The sequence below is a fragment of the Molothrus aeneus genome, chromosome 2 (assembly GCF_037042795.1).
Source record: "Molothrus aeneus isolate 106 chromosome 2, BPBGC_Maene_1.0, whole genome shotgun sequence".
NCBI lineage: Eukaryota > Metazoa > Chordata > Aves > Passeriformes > Icteridae > Molothrus > Molothrus aeneus.
The window spans coordinates 94,995,011-95,011,726 of record NC_089647.1 but is presented as its reverse complement, the minus strand read 5'-3'; the positions used below and the strand labels follow the sequence as shown (position 1 = coordinate 95,011,726).

The 16,716-nt window shown below is 34.9% G+C and overlaps 1 protein-coding gene across 2 annotated transcripts in view; it reads left to right on the top strand.

Annotated features, from left to right (window-relative positions):
• NLGN4X (neuroligin 4 X-linked) overlaps positions 1 to 10,794 on the top strand; it is a 161,337-nt gene extending 150,543 nt beyond the window's left edge. For both annotated transcript variants that reach the window (XM_066545336.1, XM_066545335.1), the window contains one exon: positions 6,925 to 10,794. In XM_066545336.1, coding sequence (XP_066401433.1) covers positions 6,925 to 7,774 — 850 coding nt within the window. In that variant the 3' untranslated portion in view covers positions 7,775 to 10,794. The remainder of the gene's footprint in view (positions 1 to 6,924) is intronic.
• The last annotated feature ends 5,922 nt before the right edge of the window (positions 10,795 to 16,716 follow it).

Below are 16,716 nucleotides of genomic sequence, written 5' to 3'. Positions count from 1 at the left end.
GTTTCAGTACTGGGATGGGCAAAGTTTGTGATGAAATCTTGGTTTATGGACAGACAATGCTGCATGATGGCTGTACCACATGTGCAGAGATGATGATACCATCAGTTTGTCTTTATTTTGGTAGATGAAGTGCTATGTATACATAGAGGACTTCAGATCCTTACAAATATACTCATTGGAATAATAATGGAGATAAAAGATCTCCATGGTCTCACTATTGTTTACAATTACTTTGTATATTAAGAAGTTGTATTTAAGCAGTTTTTGAGGCTGACAGGAGTTTCTCACAGTCCCAGCTGCCACCATTACTCACAATTTCAAGCACTTTCCAGCTGTTGCTGCTTGAAAACTAATTTCAGCAGGCTATACCCAGTTCTCTGGTTATAAAGCCATCGTCATACTATACCTAAAGGCAAAAACAGGTGCTTTGGGAGAGCCATTAGTAATTTCTGAAACTTCCTCATTGCTGATGAGATAGGAATGGTGTATATATCCTGTTACAGGCTCACTCCCTTACAGGCAGTCTGAAAGATGTATCATTAGAAATGGCCTCTAGCTGTAACATCTCAGTTTTCAAAGGAAAGGAAAAGAGCAGCACAATGCATATTACCTTGATGGGGTCTTTTCTTCGTTTGGGTGAACAATGATTAATCGTTCTGCATTGTACGGGAGAATACTTGGAGGCAGATAATATTTTAAGATTACATTTATTCTGCACCTCTGGTTCCTCAAACAGAAAGGCAAAGGTTGTAGCATCTCAAGCCTAGAGCAATGAGATCTCTGGGGTAACTGTTCTCCACTCTGCTCATTCACTTGCAATCTGGAATCTCTGTACCCACTCAGATCCTTCAACTCTCAAGTTCAGAACTGCATTGCTGGGGGCTCTGCTTTGGTTTTTTCCCCACCCTATTTTTAATTGATAATTTCCCATCCTTATTATGATAGTACTTGTCTTGCTTTGCATTTGTACCCATGGCAACGCATAAAATTCTTTTAGTGGAAAGATTTTATTATTTCGCAATTCCCTGTAGGTAAGCTTTGAACATTAGAACTGCAGATATATTTATTTATTTTTAATGTGTTTGAGACTTTTCCAATCTCTATGACTCCCCTACAGAGGCTGCATTCAGGTACTTATTGTAAAATTATGGCTCAGGTGGTGCATCATTCAGATGCACTTTTAATGACAGGCCATCCATTGCTAAAAAGCACACACTGTTTAATGAGCCTACTGCCAAGGCTGAGTTTGCAGGGCAGGTCAAACTTGTAAAATCAGTAGGTGAAAGACACAGCACAGGGCACAGTACTTTTATTGTGTTTAACTTGTAAGTTGGTTACTGAAGCTAGAAAACAGGAGGTGACAATTAAAGTGTTTAATGGCACATAGTTTGTGCTTCAAATGATGCCTGGAAGCTGCATTTTGCTAATCCTTCACCTATGACTTTTTTTTTTAATGATGGTGATTATTATTTAGAGTTTTTCATTTGGCCTTTTCAAAACTGTTTCCAACATGCCCTAGAAATAGGAAAACAATTTATTGCAGAGTAAGTTTGAGATACTACATTTGGGATACAAAAATGACAAGAAAATACAGCTTTGAATTCCTCAATGCACAGAAATATATGTGAGAGCTTTATTATGACGTGCACTTGGAGCTTCAGTCTGCTGCCAGTAGTGCCATCCTAACTGTAATGGTAATTTTATAGGCCAAGTTCTGTTTGTTAGGACCATGTTACCTCCTTTGCAGACACATCAGCAGGAAGAATGAACAACATGAGGGGTTGTGGGCCAGTCCCTCATAGATACTCTGCCAGCTATGCTCTTGTGAGGGATTTGAAGTTTCTCACGGTAGATACAAAGCCATATGCTTATCAGAGACATCTATTAGGTTTCTAAAAACTGCCCTGGTTTTCAGGAATTACAGTACTCTACTTTTTATCCTGTTCATCCAGCTCTACCTGTGTTGATATTGGGAAAGATAAAGGTCTAGAGGATATATCCTTGTTTTCTTTGCATTTCAGGTAAATACTCCAGAATTATTTAGGTGCCATTGAATCTGAAGAACAAACCTGAGTTTTTTAGAATGTCTGTATTTTGTATGCAGTTTGGTTTTCTAATAGAAGACCTGATTAAACTTGTAGTTATTAAAGTGTAGTTTCAAACCAATTCTCAGGCAACTCTTTTATGAGGCTGTTGCATTTCTTTTTGATGTTTTCGTCTGAAGAAATAACTATCTCCAATGGCAAATCTGTGTTAGTCAAACAAAACAGTTATGGTTTGTGCTCCTTAGCTCTTATAAGGAGTCCTTAGCTGTTAGTCCTTAGCTGACAGGGAGCATGGCAACAGTGGGAACCGGTGATAATTGAGGAGAGGAGGTAAGGGAAAACATGCCTGTCAAACAGTCTTTCAAGAAGGAATGTCTGTGGCGTTATTAGCATTGTGACAGCATGAAAAGAATCAACAGAAGAATGAAGAAAAGCCAGTTTTTCTCTCCCTTCCATTTTTTTTTTAATCATACAGAGAAAAGAATACTACTGAAAGAAAATAAAATACTGAGGGCCTTTCAGAGTGTTGGAGACAAAGATTATGTAACTGTGAAGACATTTTGCTCTCCAGTGAAGACAGAGAAGAACAAAAAATTTAAAACATTTCAAATACATCAATGTAAGAGTTCCTGAGTGATAGTGCTGTGGCAGAAGTAGTTAGAACATAAATGGTGTTTCACCATCTTATAAGGAATTTGGGAGATTAGAAAACTTCTTAATTCACTATCCTTCCCATGAAAATATAATCAGATATGAAATACCCAATTCCTTCATTTACTCTCCAGGTCAGCTACTAATCTACCTTGTGAACAGGAATGTGTGTTGCTCCTCAGTCAACATCCATGGCAGGCATATTTACTTTATATCACCTGAGAAAAAAATTGATGTTTTGATTTTACATCTCATGCTTATGAGGTTTGAACTGAATGACAATATACAAAAACATCTTAAGTTGTGCAAAATTAGTGCAGACTGAAAATGGGAGGAAAAAGGTGTCAGGTGAAATGGGATTATTCTGCGCATTAACAAAAATATACCTTAGGGAAGATATGGTCTTCTGTCATATGGAAAAAAATTCAGGCATTTCATGATAGAGACATTTTTTGGTGGCTGTTTGAATTCTAAAGGTGGTAAAAATAAGTAATGAGATAGCAAAATAAATAACAATAATCATCAATCTTGTTATAGTAGTCAGATGAAGAAAAGAGAAAGCTTCCCTACCAGCTGACAAATGGGGAAGCAAGAAATCTCCTCCCTATGAGAGCCAATACAAAGTTCAGAACTGGAAATATATTGTTCAGATTATACTGTTATCATGTTGATTGCATGTTATCATCATGATTGCAGTGAATTTTTAAAGAAAGGTTTCCTGGCAAGTCTTTGTTATGAAATTAAACACTTGAGACTCAAGAACATCTAGAAACACAAAGGAATTGTGAGAGTCTTAAAAGGCAAGGGAAAATTTGAAATTAAATTAACAGATCAAAAATTTTGTTGAACAGATGATTTGATAGGAGAAATTATTTCCTGTACATCTATGTTTTATGCCTACCAATAAAACAGGAAAATGGTTTATAGTAGGATAAGCTGCCCAACTACCCCAGGAAAAAACTTAACAATTTGTAAATTTTAACTTCATGAATTTTCTGCAGTGTACAAAGCAGGAGGGCCAAGGGAAGTAAAAATACTCTTGTTTACTCTACTGAATATTTTTGGCAAATGATCATTAGTCTATAAAAAGCAAGATCCAAGGCCATTATTAGATCCTTTATTTAGGACTGGACTTATTCCTGTTTCTTGTAAAAAAAAAACCAATATAATTTATAGATTTACCTTCTAAATTCAGAGAGACTATTCAAACCATTATATTAATTTTTTAAGTGATCAGCCCTAGAGTTGATTTCAATCACAGAGCTCTGATATCCTCAGCAAATAAATTACTTGTCTGTAGGGATGGTTGATTTTTTTCTGTTTCTTGTTTCAATGGACAACTTCATGCCCACACAGAGCTATGTAAACAAATATTCAAATACAAGCCCAGACTCATGTAATGTTATTTTCTCTCTTGTGTTTGGAGGAGGCGGCAGCATAATTGGCTGCTCCCAATAAATATAGTCAAAAATGACAGATGGAAGTAGAATATGGCAGGGAGGAAAAAGGAGGCTGATATTTACTGGTTTTGCAGGCTTTTTGTAGGGAAAGGGAATCACAAGATACAAAATGGATGGAAGGGACCACAGTGAGAATGCTAATTTTAAAAAATCTTATTTACTAAAATAATCATCAGCTATGAGGATAATAATAATAATTTTTATAAGACCACTAAAAATTTTAAAAGTGCATGTCCAGCTTGGCTGCTTTTTGAAGTGAGTTCTCAGCTTCTTCATCTGCTATTCTGTGTATCAACTGCAACCTGTTTACAAGAGCTAACTTGAGGAATCAGTTCTCTCTAGATCCATTCCCAGAATCTTTTGGGATGTGAATCAGAATAGCAAGGGGGATGACACAAGATTGTGTGCCAGAACTCTTGCAGTATTTTGAGTTTCTGAGAAAAAAATGTTTTGCATTTGTTGATTGTTGATTATTAATTTGCCTTAGAATTTATATTTTGAACCCCAAAGTTTTTTCAAAGTAGATATATTGAATTGGGCCAATATCTTTGTGCTTAGATTTTCCAGATCTTTCAGTCTGTTCTTTAATAACAAAATAAATAGCTTTATTTCCTTCTTCAGTGCATGTTAGAATCCCTCAAAGCAGCAGCATATATCTGTTTCTGTTCTGCTTGGAAGGGAATATTACTTCTTTAGTTTGAACTGGGATGAACAATTACCAATAAATTGTCTTTTTTTTTCTGAACTAACCCAATTTGGCTAACTGTTGAAAGAGAGAAGCGGGGGGGTGGGGGAACAAAAGGGAAGGAAGAGAAAGGAAGAAAGGAAAGAAAGAAAGAAAGGAAAGAAAGAAAGGAAAGAAAGAAAGGAAAGAAAGAAAGGAAGAAAGAAAGAAAGAAAGAAAGAAAGAAAGAAAGAAAGAAAGAAAGAAAGAAAGAAAGAAAGAAAGAAAGAAAGAAAGAAAGAAAGAAAGAAAGAAAGAAAGAAAGAAAGAAAGAAAGAAAGAAAGAAAGAAAGAAAGAAAGAAAGAAAGAAAGAAAGAAAGAAAGAAAGAAAGAAAGAAAGAAAGAAAGAAAGAAAGAAAGAAAGAAAGAAAGAAAGAAAGAAAGAAAGAAAGAAAGAAAGAAAGAAAGAAAGAAAAGAAAGAAAAGAAAGAAAAGAAAGAAAAGAAAGAGTAACATTTCAGGACCCCTAGTTTGTATTTTTTAAATGTTATTGAAATGGGAAGGATGAGATATATTTCAATATTAAAAAAAAGTCAGCACACTAAACCACCCCAAAAAAACCCAAACACTAAAACCACAAGCATAAGTAAGCCAAAATACCAAAATATATAGAAAAATAATTCTTCTTTTCTCTCAAAAAAAAGTAAGATACTTTCTTTCAAGTAAAAAAAGAATGCAGGAATCATAAGATTATTAAAGTCAAATTACTTGTCTCATTTAAGAACTAAGGAATAGCTCTTTATATACAGCAAAGAAATGCTAAAGTAGGCTCTTAGATTCACAGACTTTTGAAAATGGAGAAAGAAGAAGCATGCTTTAAAATCTGTAAGGATATGTTTTGGTATTCCCAGAATATATATAACTGTACATTGGAAGAAAAGGAAAATATTAGAATTGTTTTCACAGGAAATAAGCCAATGCATATAAATGAATAACAAGGAAAATGGAAAGTTCTGAGTATGCACAGGAAATTAATAATGTACTCTCAGTACAATACATCACAAAGGCACAGAAAGCAATCATTGCTAGAAAAGATGATTCAAATTAATGTGCAACATACTATTAAACCTAGTATTGTAAAAGTAATTTTAACTTTCTGTATTTTTTCATGCTATTTATTTAAATATAAAATAATAAACATATGCATACATTAATCACATCTAAATGCTCTTTGTGGCATAGGTTTGTCTTTATTCTGCACCTGTAAGAAAAAAAATGGTTTACCAATTTTGAAATTATCTCTGACTTGTGTACTGCTCTTTTCTTACTACTGCTGAAGTACTTTAAAACTGGTTGATCTTAGCTAAAATATTTCTCATCTTAGTTAAGGCCCATTGTCCTTTGGCTACCAATAGTCATTTGCTAGTGGAAATGATGGAAAGATTTGTGACACAAAGGTAGTTCAAAGATGTTTTTTCACCCATGTAGCTATATAAATGCAGGAGGACTAATAGCTCAGTAAAAGAAAACAGGCAGAACGGTTCCCAGGTACATGTATTAGCCCTGCTACTTCAGGTTTTGAAGAGGTTTTTCTCCTTTGTAATATATGCAGTGAGTATAATTCTGTGTGTTCAGAAGGACTTCCAATATTGCCATGGGGCTTAGATGCCCATATTTACTACTTACAGCAGTGGAAGAAGTGGTACCTTAAATGAAAAAGTTAGTGTCAAATCTGGAGAAGAGTTGAACCTACACATTTACTATGGAAAGAGGTAGTTGGTACTTCTCTAAGATGGTATGTCTCTAAGACACATCCTTGGAGAATGGTATTGAATCACTTCAGATGACCTTTTGCTAACTGAAACACTATGATTTCTACATTTTCATGTCAAAAAAATATTGTAGTATCTGAGATGTTCTGTGCAGTAAGTAATTTTCTTTTGATTATTTATTAACAGCTGTTCCTCAGTTAGGGACGGTTTTATTAGATAAACTATTAACTGTAAGATTGAGAGGGTTTCGTGTTTGTTTGCTTTTGTTTTGTTGTAGGTTTTTTGTGGCAAGGTTAATGACTGTAATATTGTCTGTTTTAATTTTTTTTAGAGATCCAAACCAGCCTGTTCCACAGGACACAAAGTTCATCCACACAAAACCCAACCGCTTTGAAGAAGTGGCCTGGTCCAAATACAATCCTAAAGACCAACTTTATTTACACATTGGCCTGAAACCCCGAGTTCGTGATCACTATCGAGCAACCAAAGTTGCTTTCTGGTTGGAGCTGGTACCACACCTTCACAACCTGAATGAAATATTTCAGTATGTTTCCACCACAACTAAAGTCCCCCCTCCTGACATGACCTCATTTCCGTATGTGACCAGGCGTTCTCCTGGGAAATTATGGCCAGCCACCAAACGCCCAGCAATGACACCTGCCAACAATCCCAAACATTCGAAAGACACCCATAAAACAGCTCCAGAGGATACCACAGTTCTGATAGAAAACAAGAGGGATTACTCCACAGAGCTGAGTGTTACCATCGCTGTGGGGGCCTCCTTGCTGTTCCTCAATATTTTAGCTTTTGCTGCATTATATTACAAGAAGGACAAGCGGCGTCATGAGACTCACAGGCGCCCCAGCCCCCAGAGGAACACCACCAACGACATAGCACACATACAAAATGAGGAGATCATGTCCTTGCAGATGAAGCAGCTAGAACATGACCACGAGTGTGAATCGCTGCAGGCCCACGACACACTGAGACTCACCTGTCCGCCCGACTACACGCTCACTTTGAGAAGGTCCCCAGATGACATCCCGCTAATGACACCCAACACCATAACCATGATTCCAAATACATTAACAGGAATGCAGCCTTTGCATACTTTCAACACTTTCAGTGGAGGACAAAACAGTACAAATTTGCCCCATGGACATTCGACCACTAGGGTATAGCTCAGCCCTTCCCCATCTACCCTCACAAGCCACTTGGAAGAAAGAAAAAAGAAAAAAAAAAAGAAAAAAAAGAAGAGGAAAAAGTTATATACCATCCATTGAACACCTTGTCAAAATCTAAAGTAAAAATAAGTAAAAGAGAAGGACAGTCATTATTTTCTTACTGATCCTTCCCACAGAAACTCACTGATGTTAAAGATCAACTACAAACCCTGTGAAATGTGAAAAGTGTACCTTGCTGTTACAATACTGCTTTAAGATCTCAGCCACTTTGATTGAAAGTCGAGGCCAGAAGAAGTAATTTAAAATGGTGTTGTAAGTGTAACAAGCAAAGCAGAGTCTTCTGGAAGACAGAGCCAGTGACTGTACAGGTGTTTTGTTTTGGTTTTTTTAAAATAAATAAAATTATAAAAAAGATTCTTTATGTGCCATACCATGGCCGTTGATAAAACAAAGACATCACCATGGGCTTTTACCCAGCATATGAAGCTGTAATTCAGATGGGGAAAATAGAATTTTATTATGAAAAACAAAAATGAAAAAAAAAAAAGAGGAGGACTGACTATGCAGTAAAATACGTATAGTTCTGTGCAAAGAGATGACTTGCCAGCCTGAACTATATTTAAAGAAACTTTGTAAAAATGTACATAGCTGTGAGTTTAAAAACAAACAAAAAAGAAGCAGCTTTTATTGATGTTTTCAGTTTGAAAAGAGCTTTTAGAAAGATTGTGCATTCGATTGTGACCTATGTGTATATACATTAGTCATATGACCTCTGTTTCCTCCAAGACCAAAGGAGGAATTTCTTCTTAATTACTAGTGGTTAACAAAAACCATGAGTTTTTTCTAACATGTTTCATTTATATGAGACCATGGTGTCATGCAGAGGATACAGTTGTCTGTGTAACCTGCGTATTTTCTCTTACAGGTTACACTAGTGCATGTTAAAGTATTCATAGGAGATTGTTGTTCTTTTCTGAAACATTTTTTCTATAATTTAATTTTGTGTTAGCCTTTGTTAAATTCCAACACAGCAATGGAAAACAAAGAGAAAAAATGCAAAAGAAAAGAATTAAAGAATTACTATTTTAAGCTTATTGAACTGAACCAAGAAACATCCAATAATATATATTTGGAGTCCAGTTTGTAGTTCTTGGTTATTGTGATACATTAGGAAGAGTTTTGTGCCCTGACAAAAGCAATGAAAGCCTGTGTTTTGGTCAGCCTTCAAGGAAAACTAGCTCTAAACTCACCAGCAGTTGCAGTAGAATCTCAGCTGAGAAAGCACCTCCTCAGCATTGGTAAACAAAATAAAACTACAGTTTGAAAGTTGGGAAATGCAGGGTTGGTTGGCTGGCTGTTGTTCAAACTGTTCAGAGCGATGAGTGTGTAAAGAACTTATCAGCCCAGTATCTTGTTTTGCGCTTGAGAGTGTACCTGTCAGAAAATTCTTATTTGCTGATTCATTGCACTCAGTCCCACAGTCAGTGAGCGTTATGGAGAGAGAAGCAGAGAAATCCTCAGCTGTTCTGCATTTGAATAAAACTGAAAATCCCAGAGAGCATCACTCTCAGGAAAGTCAAAATTATTAGCTGGTTGTTCCCTTCTGCCTTTCCTTCACTAGAAAAAACAGGGGCCAAGCAGAGCTATCAAAGTAACTTTGCAGTTTGATTCAAACAACTGATTTGAATGTGAAAACCCAGATAATAGTTTTTGCAGATGAAGATTGCTTTATATTTTGTCTTTGAAAGTTACTCCAACATTGAGAAATAGTAACCAAAGATCTCTGAACAAATTGGTCTGCACTTGGATGTGACTATCCCAGATGTATTTTCTATTTTAATTCACAAGTAAACTGCATCAATATCATATGTCCCATAATGATTAACACAAGATGCCTTGCACCTCTTCTTGTTTTCTACACTTTTTTTTTCCAAATAAAATAACTTGAAATAGTCACCCCTAAAAATAAAAGCAAGACAAGGTGATTCACTGAGGTCTATTCATCTGCACAACTCTTTGTTGTAGCAGGCAGTAAAGCAAATTCTGAAGGAAAGAAATAAAATGTTAATGACATGATAAAAATGCAACATGTGGCTGATATAATCCTTTATCTGCAGTAAATGTGCTATAAATCTGACCTGGGAGCTCAGGTTGGAATGTGATGAAGCAGCAACCCCAAAGTACAACTAGTAGGAAATGGAAATTTTTTTTTCTTTCACTGATCCATCACATAATATATTAATGCTGACTCTATACCAGGCCATTTCCACCAGCTATGTAATGCCTCAGCTGAGATGCAGCAGTTTATAACTCTTAAAAAAAGGTTTAAAAAAAAAGTAAAAAAAAAAAAAGTAAAAAAAAAAGGTAATGATGCTTGGCATCATAATCAGTTGGGTATGTTTGTAATGTGAATTAAAGTATTTGTTTAGTACTTCCAATTGTCTTCTGCTAGCAATATGTACAGTACTGTGTCAGGCTTGTGACATTTGGGTAAAAAAAGTTCCTGTAAGTGAATGATTTTAGCTTTTAAAAGTAATTACAATCAAGTTGATTTAATAATTTGATACATCTGGACTGATGTATGATTTATAGAGGGAACAGATTTATAGGGTCTTCATAGAATTCTATAATAATGATATCAAAATATACTTTGAAACTGTAAAAGAAAAACAAAAGTACTTTCCCAGGCTTATATTCTTGTCCTTAAGAGGCACACAGGGTTCAATGGTTTCTTCTGTTATTGTTTTGCAATTTTTTGGTTTTTTTTGCCTTAAGTAATGATAGAAGATATATATGGCTGGACACATATGTATAAACTTTTCAGCAGCATTTTTAATAATAAAATATCACGGTATTTTCTAATGCTTTGTGCAAATAACTACGTGTTCATCCTTTTGTGTAGAAAGTCTTTCAGAGGTGTGTTTTCTGCCCCATCTCCATTTCATTATCTACTGTAAACAATGCCTTGATACTCAGTATAAAAATATTAAAGTAACAGAGGTTGCACTTTTAAGTTAGCATTGAGTTTTCATGGCTTTTGTAGTTCTATAAGCCTGCCAGTCAAAGGAAAGCAACTCAGACAATGAAGATTTAAAAAATTAAGCTCCATATATTTATTACCTGTATACACTGCTATTCCCATTGAAGCAATGGTTTAATTGTTTTGTTAGTATTTTCTGCGGCAATGAAAGAAAAGCTTGGGTACGAAGTTTCCCATATTAGTGTATAGCTTAGCAGCTGAAAAATGCAAAAAACATCTTCCAAGTTAGGGATCAAATAATGCAGATAAATCTAATATGTCAAGCTACACAAGTCAATATACTTCATTTTTATATTTTAAATTTAGATACAAAATGAGTTTTGCTATAAAAAAATATGTAAAACTAGCAACATATGTTACACATATGCATTTAAGGTATTTACATATATTGCAAGGATGTTAATATTATTCTTCCTTCAAAGGCTGAGAAAGTAAATAATTTGTTCTTTTATGATATCAGATTCTGTTTATCAACCAGATTTCCTTTCACTGGAAAGGTATGTAAGCACTTTAGTAATTTGAACTGGGTATTGTTTTCTTTCTGTAACTATTCTGAATAGAGGTACTAACAATAATATTTGATGAATTTTGAGCATATTAGTGAAAAGTATTTGAAAAAATCAAAGTCTTAATTATTCATATCAAAATTTTGATATGAAAAATCAAGCTTCTGAGATAGAAACATGCACCTACTGACCTAATCAAGCAGCTTGAATTTTGAATATTGAACTTGTATAAAAAGCTTTTGCAAATAAACTGCAGATTTGGAATTTTTCAGCAAATATGTTTAATTACAGGTACACTTCAAATTTCCACATCTTGCTCTGAGATAATTCATACACACAAAGAGGGGTTACAATTGTGTCATTTCTTGAATTATTCCCCTGAAATTTCTAGGTGAACTCAATAAATTTGCTTATTTTCAGCTAATCAGTTTCACATTTTAAAAAGAGAACATCTTCAGAACTTTGTTCATGCTAACTTAATATTGTGTTATTTTATTCCTTTATTGCCTGAAATATAAATATGAAGATTAGTATGTTCCTATTTTGGCTTTGCTAAGAGTATTACAATTTAATGGTATTTAATATCACATAAAAATCATATGAAATAATACCATGACAATTATGTGCTTGTCTCAGATTTGTGATTTTACATTTGTATTATTTAGTTATTGTCAATTGTTTCTCATATTTTCATCTACAGTTTTTTGGAATCACAAACCTCATCAGCTTGAATGTCTCCAGAGGCCATTAGCAGCTGGAGAAAACTGGGGTTTTTATCTCACTAGAAATTATGATATTGTAAATTTAATATCATAATATTTTAAATGCTTCTCAACCCATCAAATTAGCCTGAAAAATAAGATATTAAATTAAAATAAATTTAAAATAAAGAAGGGTTTTGGAAATGTCTAAACATCGGTTTTGAGCTGTAGCATAATAAATATTTTACTTCCGGATGAAGATTTGATTCAAGCCATTTTGTTTGGTGTACAACAGTGGGTACTAAGCTCCTCACTGTGTCTTCTAAAAGTTATGTTTTAAGGAAATTATGCTTTCTCAGTCTTTTGTAGCCTACCCAAATGATTTCATCCAATTTTTAATGATGTAATGAAATTCAGATCACTCAGGGATGATTTAGACACAATCCAATCACAAAGTCCAAACCAGAGAAGGAGTTTTGTCATAAACCAAGTAAACTGCAGCTTTCCTAAGACATGCTAGTAATTAAAGACAATATGCAGTAATATCCCAACAATTCAAATGTAAAATATACACCTAATAAATAAGGTACATTCCATTGTTATCAGGGGAAAGTTTGCAAATTTTTTTGCAATATCTCCATTTTCCTAACTTCATTTTCCACCCCTTCTCTACATAAAATAAAAAAACCTTTTCAGACAGTACTGTTTGTAATATTCACATACATAAATGAGCAATGAAATAGACAACCTCTTTGTTTTCTCTTCTAAGTAAGTGCTGAAAGCATAAAATGTTCTTCCTCTAGTGCCTTTTATCAGGGCTTCTAGGTTATCTGGCTGATTCAAAGTGGTCCCATTTCAAGGGCTCCAAGTTTAAATAGAAGGGAAAATCTAGACAAAGGACTGACATATATTGGCTTTGACTTAGACTACACAGCACAGTTTATTTCTCTCCAAGAGCCAAAGATGTGGCACAAAAACAGAAGAGAGCTTTATCTATGTTTTATTTTTAAAATAATGCATTTATAGAGACTATTTTTTTTCAAGATTTTGGTGTCTGATAACTTGCTTTTTTGCTGTACCTGACTCAAAGCCCTCACTCATTTCATGTCCTGTCATATCTTTTATTTCTTTTTACATCAGATACTTTCCGAGAGATGCAGATATGTTTTCATGTGTGGTTTTTTCTGTCACAACTTTAAGTTTGTTTTCAGACTTGTTCCATTCTGTGCTGTATGACTGTGAGAGAGCATTTTCATCTGGCATTTTCCTTGCTGCTTTTAGTGTTTAAGAAGTTCTATTGAAGGGGTATTTACATGACAATATTCCTCATCCTTGAAATGCATCGATCTCTGTGACTGCATTTTGCGCCAGCCTAACAGCTTTGCTTTGACACAGTGTATGTCTTAGTGGGAAGTGCCAGCTTGCAGCCAGCTCTCCTGTTACCCTGCAGCTTTTATTATTGTTATTATTCACTGTTGGCATTTGTTTCTTTTTTACCTTGATCTTTAATCAAAGGTAAATTAAGTTAGTATGCCATTCTATTCCACAGCAAGATTTCTCAAACCCTACGTTGTTCATAATTCTTGTTTAGATACACATAATTACATTGTTCCACCAAAACATAAAAACCTTTCTAAGCTATTATGTTTCCTGATTCTACCATCAGTGCAAACTAACAGGAGGCTGGCACAGTCAGCCTTGTACGACAAGAATTCATGGTATACTGCCTTCCACTTGGTGGTGACTTGTTTCACATACAAAGGAAAATAAATGCAATTAACATTTTCATGTATCAAAATTTCATTACACCATGTCAAAGGTGAGCAAGACCCAAGGTAGAATTCAGAGAAAACGCACTAGTTTCCTGCCCTGGTGGTTATTTTGTATAGGCAACAATTTGCAGGTTGAGCTGCATGAGTACTTTGTACACTTCAGTCAATGGATGTCTCACTTCAGAAACTAGACTGGAATTTGAAGATTTCAGGAAATCAAGATGATATTGCAAAAGTATCTTTAATAGGGTTTCTGCTTTCAAAATACCTACCAGCAACAGTAAAGAAACTGCAAGAAGACTGTTTTAAAATAAATAAGAGTCAAATGCAAATTGTTTCTAAATGAATTTGACAGGAAGAAATATGATACTACATTATATGAAATGACCTTAAAGTAATGTGATAGATTTCTTCTGTGTGAAGGGACAAAAGAAAAAATGAAAATTATCTCAATGGATACATTTTTACAGGGTCTTGTCAAATTAAATCATTGCAGAAAATTAGACTATAATGGAATTTTGAACAGAGATTTTGTGTCATAATGGAATACCATATGGATTTAGATATGCAGAACATAATCTACAGTGCTTATCTGGGTATTGTGAAATATAAAATTAGATCCCAAGATGCCCTACTTTAACCAGAAGACAGTGCTGCCATTGTAGATAACACAGCAAAGTGAAATGTGGACATTTCTCAGGGAATGTTAAAAGATAAAGTGCCAGACTCAAAAAGCAGGGAAGAATGACAGTACAAGGCAGGTGCAGGTCCTGCTTGGATAACCACCCTGCATGTAGGCCCAACAGAGGGGTTATGTTTCAAATCTGCTTTTTTCTTCATTTTCCCAGGTGGGAGTCCATGGAGAAAATGTCCCTGGAATATACTCTTTTCCACTAACCACTGGCCCTTGAGCCCTCAAAAATCTCCAACTGATATGTTAGAGGTCCCTCTAAGCTGGAACTGGGGCTGAGAAAGAAGAAATATGAACAGTTTACTTATTATTAGCCTTTTTTTTTTCTCTTCTTGGTGAAGGACTATCAGAAAGAATTAAGAGATGAAGAGTGATATGCAGCTAATTTACCCCAGTACTCAGGGAAGGGCCAGCCAAGCACCTTACTCAGTTTTCAGTTGATCAGGGAAAAGCAATGGAGGTACTCAAGGAGCAGTGGTCTGTGAGGGAGTTGCTGGAGATGGGCAACAATCAGCAGCTGAGTTGATTCATGAGGCTTGAAAGTCTTTTTCACCCATTATAATGGGTTCATTAAAAAATATCTATGCTGCTCTCCAGACTGTAAATTCTGCACCATTAATATAGCAGAAAATCAGTAAGGATGTGATTAAAAATTAATCAAATAAAAAATTTAATTATCAAAACTAAGGCTCCAGTATGTGTGAGAGAAGTAATACCCAGCATTGTGTTAATCCTCTCATCTGACTGCAGATGTTTCACTATGCCTCCAAATCAGACACAATAGAGATTTCTGGTAGAGGCATGAGAATAAATCATCATGTGTACATGCACAAAGGTAGAAAGCAGAATTCAATTTGCAACAGCTCCATTAATTGCTGCTTAAATAAACAGTGAGTTTGAAGTTACTTACCTTTTGTTGCTGTTTTTAGAATGTGAGGTAAGGTATACCAAGGAAACATGTAACAGCTGCTAAGAGCTCTCAGACCTGCAGCACACAGCGAAAGAAAAATGAAGACATTTTTGGAAGTTGTAGGAACTTTGGACAGATGAGATGAGGTTTCTGTTAGGAACTTGGTCCTCTTCAGTTGCTGCTGCCTGCCCTCCATCCAGATCTTACCTGTAATGAAGGGTTTTCTTGTGAGTAACTGTTTCTTCTTCTAGGAGGCTGCTGAGTAACTAGGGACTAACATAGATTTAAAACAAACATTTCCCCTCAGGGTGGTGGTAGCATGTCAGTGACTGCACTGACCTCTGTAGAGCAGATTTACAGACTTCCTTGGCACACGGCAGTTTATTAATAGGTGACCAGTCAGAAACAGAGACGTCTATTCAATACGTACCATGTGAGAAATAACACCAACAACAGAACAGAAATGAAAATAATTCCTGTTAGTAAGATCACTGTGATATAGAAGCACTTCAGCAATTTCCAAAAATTCTTGTGAATCTGGCATATAACAGATAATTTGAAGAGCACAGGTAATGCTGGAGGAAAAGGTAAACAATTTTTACTATTGCAAAGATGTGTGCATTTGTACTAAACTGACGATAATTCTCCATTTTGAATTCAAGATCTGATCTCAGCTTTGTTTGTCTCCTGGAATTATTTGGCTTTATGATTTTTTGGATAGAGGTAGTTGTGGAGTTTATGCACTCTGAACTTGTAGAATCCTACTGTAATCTTGCTTTCCTCAAAAATAGAGTAATTTATAATGGGAAAATTAATACTTTTCAGTTATCTCAATGATTGTCTGAAAGAGGCTGTGTGTTTGAGCATACAGCTTTTTACAATAGTCCAAATCTGCAATTCTGACTCTAAGTGATTAGAAATTTAGCAGTTGTTTTCAGAGCAGTTTCTGCATTGCAAACCTTGAAATGTTAAGAAGTATAATAGCAATATAATGTTATAGGATACATAATTTGTGGAAAGGTTTTTGGTAGATATACCATCTCAATTGTTTTAATAAGCAATATGATGATTGAAGTGAAAATATATAACCTTTATAGGAACTTCTGTTAACATTTGAGTCCAGAAGTCTGCATATTTAGATATTTGGGATGTATTTCTACATCCATCTATATATGAAGATCTATTTATTACATATATATATGCTTATATGTTTCCTGACTGCCAGTTTTCAGTGTCAGATTATAAAAGCTATTTGCAATTATTTGCAATTCATAGAATACAAAAAAAGAAAAAAATAATGTTTTACAAGTATTTTGTAT